Raw genomic sequence first — 16,314 nt, forward strand, 5'->3', positions numbered from 1 at the left:
CCTCACATCCCTTAAGCTGTTCTCACTAAGGATACGAACTTTCTTGTTGACAAAGCCAGGGAGTACTTTGCAGTCCTTATCTTCCTTGACGTATTGGTGGTGTGTGACACCAATGACCACTTGCCCCATGGTGAAACACCTCTTCCCTTGGCCCTGTGATTCCACATAGGCCCCTCCACTGCCTTCTAGGAAGGTTCCTCTTCTTATTCTCATCACATCAATGCTGGCTTCTCTCCAGCCCTGCTTTTTTCTCTTGATGGGCCCCCTGGTTACCTTACTCACATCCATGCATGTTGTAACCCACACCAAAGCTTTGTCTTCCAGATTTCTTTGGGATTTCAGACCCATTTGTCCACCTGCCTACTAGAAATCACGACTTGTTTCCCTTGCCAGTATTTCAAACACTAAATTCACCTTCTCCTCACCCACCTTCCTCCAACCTTCTCCTCCTGTGTTCCCTGTTACACTCTGTGTACATCATTGCCCAAGCCGGAAATCTGGACCTCATCCTTTTGACCCTTATCTACCACAGTCGACAAGTCAGGCCAGTTCAAACCCCGTAAATATCTCTAGAACCTGTCCACTACCCATTCCAGGCCACCACCGTCTCTCACCTGGATTACTGCACCAACAATCTAATCACAACCCCCAATACTTTTGATCCTTTCTAGTTCTTTCTCCATTCTGCAGGCAGAGTGTTCTTTTTAAAGTGCAAACTCATTCCCCTACTTGAGATTTTAAGTTACATCCCATGCCCTCAAAATAAAGACTGAATTTTTTGCAAGGCCCTTGCTCCTCCCTGACCTTGCCCACTGCTGCGGTGGCCACTCTTCCTCCTGTGTAAGTGCTGCACTGCCCCTTCCAGGACCCAGCATGATAAGCACTCTGCCTGGAATATATCTCCAACCTCAAACCGTTCATCTCCTTCCCTGTAGTTCCAATTCTCTTTCTCTGCTGGTGGTACCCAGACTGACTGCCTTTTCTGAGATCCCTTAATTAAATCCAATGAACATTTGAAAACCTGCTAAATGGACCACGCAATGCCAGCATCAAGTTTATGGGGAGGATCTCAGGGTCCAGAGGCTCAGTGTAATTTTTTTTTTTAAAGTCCAAGAATATTTGATCTAGAAAATAGCACACAAACACAGCCCTGGGCATACACATACACGTTTGTGCCTTTAAAGAAAATTAGACACATACAGAAGTGCTTTTTCTACTTTAAGTATTATTGCTATCTCTTCCACATTCCATGCTCATTTCTTCATCCAAAATAAAATATGGAATCAAAAACTTCACATCCCATTGTGTTCCTCTCACCTAACTCTACATGGAGCAAAAAATGAGATGGAATTAGATAAGCCAAAGAAATAAGCAAATTGATTAGAAAATACACATAAAATTACTCATTTCAGCATGATGTAATAGGAAAAAAACATAGAGCTGGAAGTCGAGACCCAGGTTCTATTTCTGAAGATCACACACACTTGCTTTATAATCCTGGGTGAGTGACCTAATCTCTCTGGACCTCAGTTGTAGCATCTTCTCATGAGAAGGTTGAATCTCCAAGGCCCCTTTCTAATGGACTATGTAAAGTGGGTCCTAGTAAAGAACTTCCCAATTCTGATTTGAGGGGCACTATAGAACACATAGATACCAGAAATGAATCTTACACTGGTTTAACTACTTTCAAGTAAAAGTAGAAAGGTTTTTTTCCCATTTTATTGAAATGTAATTGACATACATCACTATAAATTTAAGGTGTGTGGCAGAATGGTTTGACTTACAAATGTGAAATGATTTCCACAAGAGGTTTAGTTAGCATCCATCATCTCATATAGATAAAAGTTTTTTAAAGGCAAAAAACCAGAACAACCTTTTTTTCCCTTTCTGATGAGAACTCTTAGGATTTACTGTCTTAATAACTTTCATTATATATCAAGCAGCAGTGTTAATTATAACCATGATGTTGTACACTACATCCCCGTTACCGATTTATCTTGTAACTGGAAGTTTGTACCTTTTGGCCACCTAAATGGAAAGATTTAATCACTTCATTGTATCTGAACAGTCACCTGTGAGGAGAGCTTATAAATTAAATGTTAAAATTTCATCTTGGGACAATTTAACTGAAAGCGTGAAAAATTAGGGCAAGAATTTAAATTATAAACTTCAGTTTTAATATTTGCATGTACTTTTTAGCTCTTGAAATTTGTTCCTGAAAAGAGTGACATTGATCTGTTGGAGGAACATAAACATGAACTGGATCGGATGGCCAAGGCTGATAGATTCCTTTTCGAGATGAGCAGGTGAGTTTGAAAATGTTTAAAAAGCAAAGATGGGGCTTCCCTGGTGGCGCAGTGGTTGAGAGTCCGCCTGCCGATGCAGGGGACACAGGTTCGTGCCCCGGTCCGGGAAGATCCCACATGCCGTGGAGCGGCTGGGCCCGTGAGCCATGGCCGCTGAGCCTGCGCATCCGGAGCCTGTACTCCGCAACAGGAGAGGCCGCAACAGTGAGAGGCCCGCTTACAGGAAAAAAAAAAAAAAAAGCAAAGATGCCCCTGGCCTTTCTAAGGAAGTGAATCTTTTGATTCCTGTTGAATTATCTGGGCCAGTTAACCTGCCTTAACTTGAAGCCTTTTTAAATTTTTTTTTTTTTTTTTTTTTTTTTTATTTATTTTTGGCTGTGTTGGCTCTTCGTTTCTCTGCGAGGGCTTTCCCTAATTGCGGCAAGTGGGGGCCACTCCTCATCGCAGTGCTCGGGCCTCTCACTATCGTGGCCTCTCCCATTGCGGAGCACAGGCTCCAGACGCGCAGGCTCAGTAATTGTGACTCACGGGGCTGGTTGCTCTGCGGCATGTGGGATCTTCCCAGACCAGGGCTCGAACCCGTGTCCTCTGCATTGGCAGGCGGATTCTTAACCACTGCGCCACCAGGGAAGCCCTGAAGCCTTTTTAAATCCCCAAATCTCCTCAAGTCTGAGTTGTGTGGAACTTGATTGTTTTGTTTATGTGAGTTCTCACCCATGGGTGAGCCAGGGTCAGAGTTTCTTCAGAGTTATCTCTATTTCTGGGCCTCTTTGGCTCATGTACTTTGACCTAATCAAGTCATAACTTTTCTGGGTTCTAGTCAGTGTCATTCTCCTCAGCACTTTGATCCCTTGGGATTCTAGCCCACTCCTCCTTATACCTCAACATCTCAAGGTTGTTGTAAAATAGGAAACAATGGGCAGACTCAGAGGTATCAACGTAGAGCCCACATCACTAAATAGCCAGGGTCTGGATGTCAAATCATGACACACGCAGACATCACTAATCGATCGTGGCACTCTTCCCACGGAACCTTGGCAAGCTTTCTCAACCCTTCTCCAGAAAGCCCCGCAGCAGCTGCTGCTCCGTAATTGAGTTTGGCGTGTGAGCTGAGTTGCTTTTCCATCCCAGGCCTAGCGAATTGATTCTGCATTGGACAAGGACCAGTGATCCTGAAACTCTCAGTCAACCCCAGGGCAGAGCTCCTCCCCTGAGTGCCAGTGGCCTACATGGTGGCCAAGGTGAACATGCCACTCTGCATTTCTGCCATATCTGGACTTATTTTTGTTGTTTCACCTCAACTTGCCATTTTGTATACTACTGTAGAACAAAGGCTGGTTTTGAAATTTTGACACGTATGCCCAGCAACACTTCATGTGGACAAATACATGGCCACCTGCAATAACTGCGCCTTAGTAACTGTCTAGATCTTTGCATGCATCTTAATCCTGCTGTCAGCCCTGCCAGGAAGGCTGTCAGGCAGGGAGGTATTCTCTGCCAGCAACTGGAGGAGTTAAGGTTCCTGCCCAAGGTCACCTAATAAGAGCAGAACCTGGCCTGCATCTGTCTGATTATATGGTATAGTTTTGGATGAGGGCTGATCGCTAGTCCTACTGGACTGAAGTTTCCACCAGACAGCAGGTTAGGCAGCGATTTCAGAAGGCCTGGGCAGGTATGCCCACCCTCACCCGCTCAGAAACACCAAGCAGCCTGTCTTGGTGGTGATCACAGGCCAGTGGCCTGTTATCTCTAGTCGCTAGTCGCTATCCTGGAAGGCAGAGCTTTCCAGCCCCGAGGGGTACAGCTAGGGACCTAACTGTGAAGAAAGAGGAAGGTTTGGGGATGTGAGTGGGGAGAGGAGTTTTAGCCTACAGTTAGCCAAGTTTAGTTTAGCCGAGTTTTAGCCTACAGTTCTGCAAGGCACACTTTGTGGCAAGTGAAGCACCATGGCAGGAGTGCAGGCAACTGCCCTTCATTTGCAGCAGAAGCGGGGAGTCTTTACATTTTCATTCCTTTTTATCGCTTTTCTGTTCTCAAGAGCTACTAGGACTCTGGGGAAATGAAGGGGGCTTTAGTCAACGGCAGTTAGCTCTCACTTTCTTTTAGCAATTGCATAAGCTGGTTGGAGCTAAGGCCCTGCTGCACTTGCCCGAACACTCCCCGTAGGGCACTGGGAAATGGGCTCTCCAGGTGCAGTTGGCCTCAGGCCCTGTGCTCCTGTCCAGGAGAGGAACTCTGTGTGTGTGTGTGCATGTTGGGGTGGGAGTGCTCTAAGGTACCATCACCTCCATATTCATTGAGTGAACATACGTGTATTAAGTACATGTTCATTAGTTGATGCTTGCTCTTACAGAATCAATCATTATCAGCAAAGACTGCAGTCGCTGTACTTCAAAAAGAAGTTTGCAGAGCGTGTGGCAGAAGTGAAACCCAAAGTAGAAGGTAAAGTCAAGCTGCCCAGACTGGCAATGATGTTCATCTCAAGTACCCATTTACAAGTGCAATGCAAGTGCATATAGTAAACTGGATCTCTTTGGTGATTTTTTTTTTTTTTTGCTTGAAAGCTGTTGGAATTCTGGCAGATAATTACTTAAGGTCTGTCCTTGGCTTGATGGCCTAGCCTGGGTTCTGGAACTCACAGCACACTCCCTGGACTCCTCTGCAGAACTGGGCTTTTGCTATCTGGGTATTGGTGAGGAATTTATTTGATCGTTACTGGCATTAAACCTACAGTTAGCTTTCTTGTAACGGGGCCTTACTGGATTTTTCTGAGGGAAGATTTGAGGCTGATACATGGTTTGATTTTGAGGCTGTTAAATTTTTAGGTGCTTGAAATGTGGGCAACTGAAGAGCACAGCCACAGAGTGCAGGCTGACTTTGGGGTCCTGATGACACCTGCCAGCTGTGACATGTCACACGTTTGCCCAGTTTTTCTATCAGTGGAATTGATCAACTGTCCTGTGATCTGACTCACACCAGGCAAGAAAGGGTTTGCAAAGGAATGTGGAAAATGCAGTAGCTGCTCTATGTATTCCTAACTGCTTATGGTCGGTGAGTCAGCCAAGAAAAAGACTGAGAAAGGCTAGGATTGTGCACCTGTCTCTGGGTCTCTTGAACAACTTGAGCTGGCTCTCCTTGCCCCCTTGCTCTTGGCTTCTGGTAAAGGTGTTCGGAAAGTGCCCCCTGGTAGTCTAACAGCCCCATGTTACATCTCCAGTATCTGTTATCAGGTGTGTAGATTTAGGATGGGTATCATTGAAAAGTCTTGTTGTAATAGTTTTATGTATTTTGTTTTGAAGCAATTCGTTCTGGTTCAGAAGAGGTGTTTAGGAGCAGTGCCCTGAAGCAGTTGCTGGAAGTGGTTTTGGCATTTGGAAATTACATGAATAAAGGCCAAAGAGGCAATGCATATGGATTCAAGATATCCAGCCTAAATAAGATTGCTGACACAAAATCCAGTATCGATAAGTAAGTATGGAAGATCTGGGGGCTCAGGTCGGGGCTCAGCTTTGTACCCTCTGGTCCTCCTGGGCCTCTTCATCCCAAAGTGTCTGGTCTGCACTTCTCCTTCTCCTGCTCTTTCCTTCTCCACTGACTCCTCCCTTCCTGTCTCATGACCACACATATCCCCAAGTTCCTACTGGGCCAGTTATCCTTCATTTTCATTCCACAAGGATATCATCTAGTCCAAGTTTTTTGCGTTTGGGGTTTTCTCGGGTAAACTCATTACAGTGTAATACACGAAAGACAGGTTCACTCACCGTAAAGGTACAGCTTGATGACTTTCCACAAATTGAACACATCTGTATAACTAGTGCCCAGTTCAAGAAACAGAACCTTACCAGCACCCTAGTAGCCCCCTCACGGCCTCTCCTAATTGCTACTCCTCCAGAGAGATAAAAAACTGACAGCTGATGACAGAATGTGAAGTATGTTGGCTTTTTAGGTTATGGTTTCCTTGGTACCTGCAAGCTAGCAGCTACCTTAAAAAATGACAATGTATAAATGCATTTTGGCTGTTGGTATTCAGCTGCTCATCCCAAGACTCATTAAAATGCTTCCTAGAAAGTGTGTTTTAGGTGAACAGATTCCTGTTAGAGACACCAGAAGGTGAAAATGTGCTAGTGTCATTTCCAGGTAAGGGCGTTAGGCATATTAACTCTAGCTTCCCTGAGAGCTGTGTTTCCCACTGACTTGGAAGGAATTTGTTTCTAAGGTAAACTTCTCTGTAACCCGAATTATTTTTAGAAGTATAAGCTGTTCACCCTAATTATTCCCAACCAGTGAGACTTTTTATTCTATATTTTCTATAGGGCCAGTGAAGCATAGCATTATGGCAACCCTGAATCCATCGTATAAGAAACAAGCAGTATGTTCAGTTGGGGTTAAAACCTTATTTTTGCATCGTGTAGAAATAGATTAACAAAGCACAGCTGATATGTTCTATCAACACCACCTTATTTTTCTTTGAATTTTATTATTTTTTATACAGCAGGTTCCTATTAGTTATCTATTTTATACACATCAGTGTATATATGTCAATCCCAATCGCCCAATTCATCACACCACCACCCCCACACCCCCACTTTCCCCCCTTAGTGTCCATACATTTGTTCTCTACATCTGTGTCTCACTTTCTGCCCTGCAAATCAGTTCACCTGTACCATTTTTTAGATTTCACATATATGTGTTAATATATGATATTTGTTTTTCTCTTTCTTACTTCACCCTGTATGACAGTCCCTGGGTCTATCTGCGTCTCCACAAATGACCCAATTTCGTTCCTTTTTATGGCCGAGTAATATTCCATTGTATATATGTACACATCTTCTTTATCCATTCATCTGTCGATGGGCATTTAGGTTGCTTCCATGACCTGGCTGTTGTAAATAGTGCTGCAGTGAACATTGGGGTGCATGTGTCTTTTTGAATTATGGTTTTCTCTGAACACCACCTTATTTTTAATGTAAGCACTTGATCCTTGCAGAGCCCGTTCACATTTGATTGTCACAACAACCTGTGAAGTTCCCAGGCCAAGTGTTGTATCACCTGTTGTCAGATAAAGAAACCGAGGCAGGGTCAGGTGGCTCATTTAGCTTGTCTGAGGTCACAACCAGCAAGGTGTTTGGCCTTACAGGTATTTGACAGTTGTTCTAGTGGTCTGCCCACAGCTGTCCTCTACCAACAGACCGATTTTATTTGGAGGTTGCAGTAAGTAACTACAGCATCTTACTTGCATATAAAGAGCAGCCATCTTTTAAGGAACGGCATTCTCTTCAACTGGGCTTGCAGGTTGGGGAGGAAGGAAATCCTCACCACCAGTCAGTCCTATTCTCTCTCCCTCCCTCTCCCCTCACTCATACACACACACTCACACACACACATTTGCCCCCCACCTTCCAACTTACTGATAAGCTGGTACTTACTACATGGTTATCTGCTAGTTAATGACATAAAATTTATCCAATACACAATAAGCCTTTTCAGAATAATAAATTAAAAACATTTCTGATCTTCTTCTTTTCCCTGTTCACTCTGCATTAAAGCCTTGTTTCTGGTAATGACCAGAGAGTAGTCAAATGTGAGGCTGTTTAGTTGTTGTTTTTATTATTCAGGAATTTATATTCACTCATATGAGGTGTTATTTGGATAGCAAACAAATGTGGTTTGCTATCCAAATGTGATCTGGTTTTAAGTGTTTCTACACTAAAAAAGGCATATATAGTTAATGAAATAAATTTCTCTAACAAAGCATTTCTCTGAAATAATGAAGGAAAATGGCATTACTCTTTCTCGTGATGGTTGCTGGGATTTTGCCTCTCATGCAGCCAGCACATGGCAGACACATAGATTCTGTGAAAGGCAAAACTGAAGTGGAACAATACAGCTGAACACCTGCAAAATGAGTGGCCAGGACTATTAGCCACTGTTTTACTTTGCTGAGCGATGGTTTTCTAATTATTAGCGCAAGAAAAATAAGGGGAAATTATTTTCCCTGTGGGCCAGTTGACTCAGGGATAGGATTGCATTGACCTCTAGGAAGCTGCAAGGATAACCCGAAATGGTTTGCATGGCTATGGGGAAAAAATAGTTTGGCAGCTCTGCTTTACTTTTGTTGGGAGGGCTGGGTACTTAGCCTTGTGAATTAGCAAACTGCCTAAAAATTATGGAAATGTTTTTAAAGAAATGCATTTTTGTCCTCCTGATTATGCTAACTTTCAATAGCATAAGTGGTTCTTGATCTTGGCTGTTAGTCTCAGTGGGGAGTTTTAAAAAATATCCACATCTGGTCCCACCTCATTCCAATGACTGAATCTCAGGTTGGCCCAGGCATCTGGGGTCCAGGTGATTGTAATCTGCATCAGAGTCGGGGACCAGGGGACCAGACTACCACAGCGTGGCCTCATAGATAGTGTTATCAGATGCCCGCCTTTTCAACCCAGGTCAGTCAGGGTTCAGCCCTGTCACCACCAAAGAGGGAGCTGGTTGTGCAGTTAGGAGCTGAAGTGTTGCTAAAATTAGGCTGCGAGGGTATCATATCCATGATGGCACAGTCCTGGCCCATTTCCAGGTCCTGCCCTGCAATAGGGGGCATTCTAACTTTCAGAAAGGAAAAATGTTATCACCCAGTTGAAAGAAACCCTTAAATGAGAATTGTCAGTGATTTTCATCAGTGAGTTGCTGCTCTGTACTTTCAGACTTGAAAATTAGCTGTCCTCTCTAGTGGATTAAACATCCCTCACTCCCCACCCCACCCTGCTTGTTAGGAACTTGCAGGGCAGGCCTCATCTGTGGGTGGATGCACTGTGAAGGGATGTCCCTTTTGGCAATGGTTCAGACTCATTTCCATCACCCGTCGCATTACACAGATTTTGAAGGATCCCCATTATGGGCCAAAAACGTAATTCTTACCCCTGCCCTTCCCTTTCAGAAGATGTGTGCTTCTTTTGACATATATTTTTGTAAATCCCATGAAGGCTCTCCTCTTCTCCCTTTCTCTTAAGAATGCCTGCCTTTCAGGAACCTACACATTTTGAAAGTAATGCAGGGATGTAGCATTCTTGTGGAAGTAATCACTTGAATATACAAATCATATGCAGATATTAACCATGTTTAATACTCTCTCCTTCTGTAACTGTAGGAACATTACACTTTTGCACTATCTCATAACTATTGTGGAAAATAAATACCCCAAGGTTCTCAATCTAAATGAGGAGCTGCGGGACATTCCTCAAGCAGCAAAAGTAAAGTAAGTACTCAGAGTGAATTGTTTCAGTTTTTTAAGTCCGTTGAACTGTGGTTTAGCCATTGAGATAGTTAGCGTTGCATGAAGAGGGTCCTTCTGTTTGCTTTCCCCTGAACAGTGTATGAAATAAAGTTTGAATAGTATCCATGTCACTCAGATGTTTTACATGAGTTTGAATATACGGTTGACTCTTGAACGGTGGGGTTAAGGGTGCCGACACCCCCGAGTCCCCACTGCACAGCTGAAAATCCAACATATAACTTCATAGCTGACCCTTCCTGTGCGGGGTTCCTCAATACCCATGGTCCCACATCTGAGGATTCAGTCAGCCACAGATCATGTAGTACATAATTATTGAAAAAAAATCTGCGTATAAGTGGACCCGCACAGTTAACACCTGTGTTGTTCAAGGGTCACTGTATACTTGTTCTAGCTGTTTCAGAATATTCCTAGATGCAGTTTCTAACTTCTACAAAACCTAATTTTCTGAGTTATGAAGAGTCTAGGGAAGCAGTGTGGTTTCACTAGTAGTTGGAAAGGGTGGTTCTCTTAAAATACAGGTGGGAGCACACTTAGTTAAATGAGGATATGAGGATACATGTTTAAGCAAATGGAAGTCCTGCAGGTCAGGGTGTTGCTAGTAATTTTCCCATGTGTACACACTCCCAGAAACCAAGCAACCTTTTAATGGAAAGCAGTCTTTATGCAAATGAAGGAACTAAAAATAAAGTGGAAAATCACTAAACTTTCCCCACAAACTTCACACCACTTTTCAGAGACCTCATGAGGGGTAGGCACTTTTCCTTGCTGTTCTTCCTGCTTCCTTTTGCCCCCACCCCGCCTTTTTAAAAATTTTTTTTTTTTTTTTCACTGCATTGGGTCTTGGTTGTCCCGCACGGGCTTTCTCTAGTTGTGGCAATGGGGGAATACCCTTCGTTGTGGTGCATGGGCTTCTCATTGCGGTGGCGGAGCACGGGCTCCAGGCGCGTGGGCTCAGTAGTTGTGGCTTGCGGGCTTCTAGAGCACAGGCTCAGTAGTTGTGGCGCACGGGCTTAGTTGCTCCGCGGCATGTGGGATCTTCCCAGACCAGGGCTCGAACCCGTGTCCCCTGCATTGGCAGGCGGATTCTTAACCACTGTGCCACCAGGGTAATACCCCACTCCCCTTTTTTTAAAAACATATTTAAACTGCATCTTTTTGCAGTGATTTTAAAAAGCCTGATGAGCAGGCTAATTTTTTCCCTCTGTAGAGTTTGGTAGAAGTGTACCATGTAAGACATGAAATTAAAATGTTGAAATAAATGAAGTGTCAATGAATTTGTTTACATGTGAATTCTCTGTGAGAATTAAGTTGTAATCTCTCATGTTTAAAAGCTGTCAAATAAAAAGCATTATGGGAGAAGCCCAGGAAACTTTCTCTGTTTAAAAAAAAAAAAAGGTCAATGAAAATGAAAACTAATTAGTAAAACTTTAAGAAAAATCATTGTTGATTGAAATTTAGGCCATCACCTTGTAATATTCATACTACCAGAGCATTCATGAAAAGCAATATAATAATAATGAAGAGCACAACACACATGATTGTGGATCAACGTTTCTTTTCCTTGTCCAAAGGGAGCCACACATGGCAAGAAATTTATTTCCACATACAGTAATTTGCTTAAGTGAGATTTTTGTGAGATTGAAACATGACATATTTCTATTCTGCCCTTTTTAACCTATAAATATTATACCTGCTGGCTGTGGAAAACAAAAAAAAAACATAATTCCATACCTAAATTTCATAAGTTTAAAATGTTGCTGTCTTTCTGTGCGATCTGAACACTGAAGGGAATTTTAAACATTTAAAATGAAGTAGTGTGGACTTCCAAGCATGAAATATTTAAACTCATCATATATTTAATACAATGAGTGTAAGTCCCATGTTGGTTACTAAAATGTTGCCATTTACAACAGCATGACTGAGCTGGACAAAGAAATAAGCACCTTGAGAAGTGGCCTGAAAGCAGTAGAGACGGTGAGTATGTTTCTCGTTCTAATTCCCAGTCCCTTCACTCTCCCTGGTGCTGGTGATGGTATCCAGCAGAGGAGTTGCTGGTTGCCTTGGCATGCAGGATAAACATTTATTGTTTAAAAAAAAGAAAAAAAAATGCAACAACGAAGAAGCAAAGGCAGGCTGTGTTTAGTCTGGTGATGCAGTGGCAGGCGGCAGGATGTCATGGGGGCATCACGGGAACAGGAACTGGGAAATTGGACCCAGCGTTCCACCACTTTCCTACCTGTGAGGCAGGACTCATGAAAGTGGATTGGCTAGAGGGTCTTCAAGGTCTTCTCAGTGTTTCTGTTTATAAATGAGGTTTACTCTCAGAGCAATGGAACTTCTCTGTTGTCTTTGAGCCGGTCCCTTGGGGAGTATTTTTTGAGCTCTTTGGGGGTACAGTCCATTCTCAAGGTGAGGGGATCACGATGACTCAGAATCCTTACCCTCCAGGTGTTACAGTGGCCAGGAGCAGTCAGTCCAGTTCACCTCCTAAGTGATGACAAAGGTGCCTTGAGGAGGATCGGGGATTTAAGTTAGCCCGAGGCTTCGGGAATGGCTGGCGTGTGTGAGAGGAAGCTTCTCCTCTGGACGAGATGAACTTTGAGCTGTGGCTTAGAAGGAGGGTAGGGTGAACTTAAGTACAGAGGAGGGAGGCTGTCTCAGTTATACGAGATGACCTGGGCCCGGGCTCCATGGAAGGAAAGCAGGTCAGGGTGCCGGAGGCAGTGGAGCCGGTGGAACTAACCCAGACTGTGAGGGCGCAGTGCCCCGTGGGTACTGCACGAGGGCTGCTGACACGGCGGGGGCGGGTCAGGGTGAGAAGCCTCGCGTGGGAGAGCAGAGCTCTGGCCTGGCACTCGGTGAAGGAGGCTGGTCTGCAGGCAGCTCGGGAAGGTGCCCCACAGATCATTTATTAGTAACGCCAGGAGGACCCTCCTCCTTTTTAAAAAATAAATTTATCTATTTTTTATTTTGTCTGCATTGGGTCTTCGTTGCCGCTTGCCGGCTTTCTCTAGTTGAGGCGTGCAGGCTTCTCAGCGCGGTGGCTTCTCGTTGCGGAGCACGGGCTCTAAGTGCATGGGCTTCAGTAGTTGCGGCACCCGGGCTTCAGTGGTTGCGGCACGCGGGCTTCAGTAGTTGTGGCTCGTGGGCTTAGCTGCTCCACGACATGTGGGATCTTCCTGGACCAGGGCTCGAACCCGTGTCCCCTGCATTGGCAGGTGGATTCTTAACCACTGCGCCGCCAGGGAGGTCCCACCTCCTCCTTCTTATAATCATAAAACTGTGCCATAGAAAGTAGTTGACCTCATTAAAGAAACAGCTCTAATAAAAATTAGAGTCACAGTGTCTAACCTTTTCTATTTTTAATAAATTAAGGAGCATGTAAGGTTTTCTTTTTTTCCTTATTTTGGGGGAGGGGGTAGGGGTGGGTCGCTGTTTAAAAAGAGCAGTAGATACTCTTTTTTCCAGCCCCTGTGGGCTGAGAGACTGTGAGTGCGCGTGGAGGACAGTCCTCGGCTTTCAGAGGCCAAACTGGATAAGGGCAGTTTGGGACAAGGCTTGTGTTACAGTCTTCACTCTGCGGCCATTTCCTCCCAGTGGAAAGCTTTCTTGAGACTAGCATAGCAGTGACTGACAGTCCTAAAGCCTGACAATGGAGGCTCTGACCCCTGCATATGAGCTAGTTCAGAGCAAGGCATGAGAGAGGGGTCCCAAGGAAGTTATGTGTTTGGGGGGTTTATTAAATGTTGTTTTGCTGAAATCTCTCTAGCCCCTGGGTCATGTACAATGTAACACACTCTTCACAGAAAAGGGGCTACAGAGGCCTCCCCCTTCTTCTGGAAGCTTAAATGGAAATATTGGGAGGCAGACTTTAATCCGTCGAAACATTCATGTGTCCCAGTTGTTCTTTTCACAAATTGATTACATTGCTTGAAGGTATCAAAGACAGAATTCTTATGGAATTATACATTCATGAAACACTTTAAAATTGCTTTCACATCTCTGCACCTCACACACATACATACACTCCATTTCCAGGTCAAAGAACTAGGATTGTGGCAATTTCTTTTAATCAGAGCAAGTTTCATGATTTATAAGGGTTTCTGCTTCTTTTCTTGCATTTGATTCCCATGATGATGTGTATATTACCCTCCTTTATTTATTTTTAAACATCTTTATTGGACTATAATTGCTTTACAATGGTGTGTTAGTTTCTGCTTTATAAAAAAGTGAATCAGTTATACATATACAAATGTTCCCATATCTCTTCCCTCTTGCATCTCCCTCCCTCCCACCCTCCCTATCCCACCCCTCTAGGTGGTCACAGAGCACCAAGCTGATCACCCTGTGCTATGCGGCAGCTTCCCACTAGCTATCGATTTTACGTTTGGTAGTGTATATATGTCCGTGCCACTCTCTCACTTTGTCACACCTTACCCTTCCCCCTCCCCATATCCTTAAGTCCATTCTCTAGTAAGTCTGTGTCTTTATTCCCGTCTTGCCCCTAGGCTCTTCATGACTTTTTTTTTTTTCCTTAGATTCCATATATATGCGTTAGCACACGGTATTTGTTTTTCTCTTTCTGACTTACTTCACTCTGTATGACAGACTCTAGGTCCATCCACCTCACTACAAATAAGTCAATTTCGTTGCTTTTTATAGCTGAGGATTATTCCATTGTATATATGTGCCACATCTTCTTTACCCATTCATCTGTTCATGGACACTTAGGTTGCTTCCATGTCCTCGCTATTGTAAACAGAGCTTTAATGAACATTTCAGTACATGACTCTTTTTGAATTATGGTTTTCTCACGGTATACGCCCAGTAGTGGGATTGCTGGCTCTTATGGTCATTCTATTTTTAGTTTTTTAAGGAACCTCCATACTGTTCTCCATAGTGGCTGTATCAATTTACATTCCCACCAACAGTGCAAGAGTGTTGCCTTTTCTCCACACCCTCTCCAGCATTTACTGTTTGTAGATTTTTTGAAGATGGCCATTCTGCCCGGTGTGAGATGATATCTCATTGTAGTTTTGATTTGCAGTTCTCTAATGATTAATGATGAGCATTCTTTCATGTGTTTGCTAGCAATCTGTATATCTTCTTTGGAGAAATGTCTCTTTAGGTCTTCTGCCCATTTTTGGATTGGGTTGTTTTTTTGATATTGAGCTGCATGAGCTGCTTGTAAATTTTGGAGATTGATCCTTTGTCAGTTGCTTCATTTGCAAATATTTTCTCCCATTCTGAGGGTTGTCTTTTCATCTTGCTGATGGTTTCCTTTGCTGTGCAAAAGCTTTTAAGTTTCATGAGGTCCCATTTGTTTATTTTTGTTTTTATTTCCATTTCTCTAGGAAGTGGATCAAAAAGGATCTTGCTGCGATTTATGTCATAGAGTGTTCTGCCTATGTTTTCCTCTGAGAGTTTGATAGTTTCTGGCCTTACATTTAGGTCTTTAATCCATTTTGAGTTTATTTTTGTTTATGGTGTTAGGGAGTGATCTAATTTCATACTTTTACATGTACCTGTCCAGATTTCCCAGCACCACTTATTGAAGAGGCTGTCCTTTCTCCACTGTACATTCCTGCCTCCTTTATCAAAGATAAGGTGACCATATGTGCGTGGGTTTATCTCTGGGCTTTCTATCCTGTTCCATTTATCTATATTTCTGTTTTTGTGCCAGTACCATACTGTCTTCATTACTGTAGCTTTGTAGTATAGTCTGAAGTCGGGGTGCCTGATTCCTCCAGCTCCGTTTTTCATTCTCAAGATTGCTTTGGCTATTCGGGGCCTTTTGTGTTTCCATGCAAATTGTGCAATTTTTTGTTCTAGTTCTGTGAACAATGCCAGTGGTAGTAGTTTGATAGGATTGCATTGAACCTGTAGATTGCTTTGGATAGTAGAGTCATTTTCACAATGTTGATTCTTCCAATCCAAGAACATGGTATATCTCTCCATCTATTTGTACCATCTTTAATTTCTTTCATCAGTGTCTTATAATTTGCTGCAAACAGGTCTTTTGTCTCCTTAGGTAGGTTTATTCCTAGATATTTTATTCTTTTTGTTGCAATCGTAAATGGGAGTGTTTTCTTAATTTCACTTTCAGATTTTTCATCATTAGTGTATAGGAATGCTAGAGATTTCTGTGCATTAATTTTGTATCCTGCTACTCTACCAAATTCATTGATGAGCTCTAGTAGTTTTCTGGTAGCATCTTTAGGATTCCCTATGTATAGTATCATGTCATCTGCAAACAGTGACAGCTTTACTTCTTCTTTTCTGATTTGGATTACTTTTATTTCTTTTTCTTCTCTGACTGCTGTGGCTAAAACTTCCAAAACAATGTTGAATAAGAGTGGTGAGAGTGGGCAACCTTGTCTTGTTCCTGATCTTAGTGGAAATGGTTTCAGTTTTTCACCATTGAGGATGATGTTGGCTGTGGGTTTGTCATATATGCCCTTTATTATGTTGAAGAAAGTTCCCTCTATGCCTACTTTCTGCAGGGTTTTTATCATAAATGGGTGTTGAATTTTGTCGAAAGCTTTCTCTGAATCGATGGAGATGATCATATGGTTTTTATTCTTCAATTTGTTACTATGGTGTATCACATTGATTGTTTTGTGTATATTGAAGAATCCTTGCATTCCTGGGATAAACCCCACTTGATCATGGTGTACGATCCTTTTACTGTGGTGTTGGATTCTGTTTGCTAGTATTTTG

At 43.1% G+C, this 16,314-nt stretch overlaps 1 protein-coding gene across 2 annotated transcripts in view; it reads left to right on the plus strand.

Moving 5' to 3' along the window:
• Positions 1-16,314, plus strand: part of DAAM1 (dishevelled associated activator of morphogenesis 1) — a 180,242-nt gene that overhangs the window by 151,548 nt on the left and 12,380 nt on the right. For both annotated transcript variants that reach the window (XM_032623414.1, XM_032623415.1), the window contains exons 18-22: positions 2,200-2,306; positions 4,660-4,748; positions 5,606-5,774; positions 9,448-9,555; positions 11,508-11,568. In XM_032623414.1, the coding sequence (XP_032479305.1) occupies positions 2,200-2,306; positions 4,660-4,748; positions 5,606-5,774; positions 9,448-9,555; positions 11,508-11,568 (534 nt within the window). The remainder of the gene's footprint in view (positions 1-2,199; positions 2,307-4,659; positions 4,749-5,605; positions 5,775-9,447; positions 9,556-11,507; positions 11,569-16,314) is intronic.

This window comes from Phocoena sinus, chromosome 2, assembly GCF_008692025.1.
Source record: "Phocoena sinus isolate mPhoSin1 chromosome 2, mPhoSin1.pri, whole genome shotgun sequence".
NCBI lineage: Eukaryota > Metazoa > Chordata > Mammalia > Artiodactyla > Phocoenidae > Phocoena > Phocoena sinus.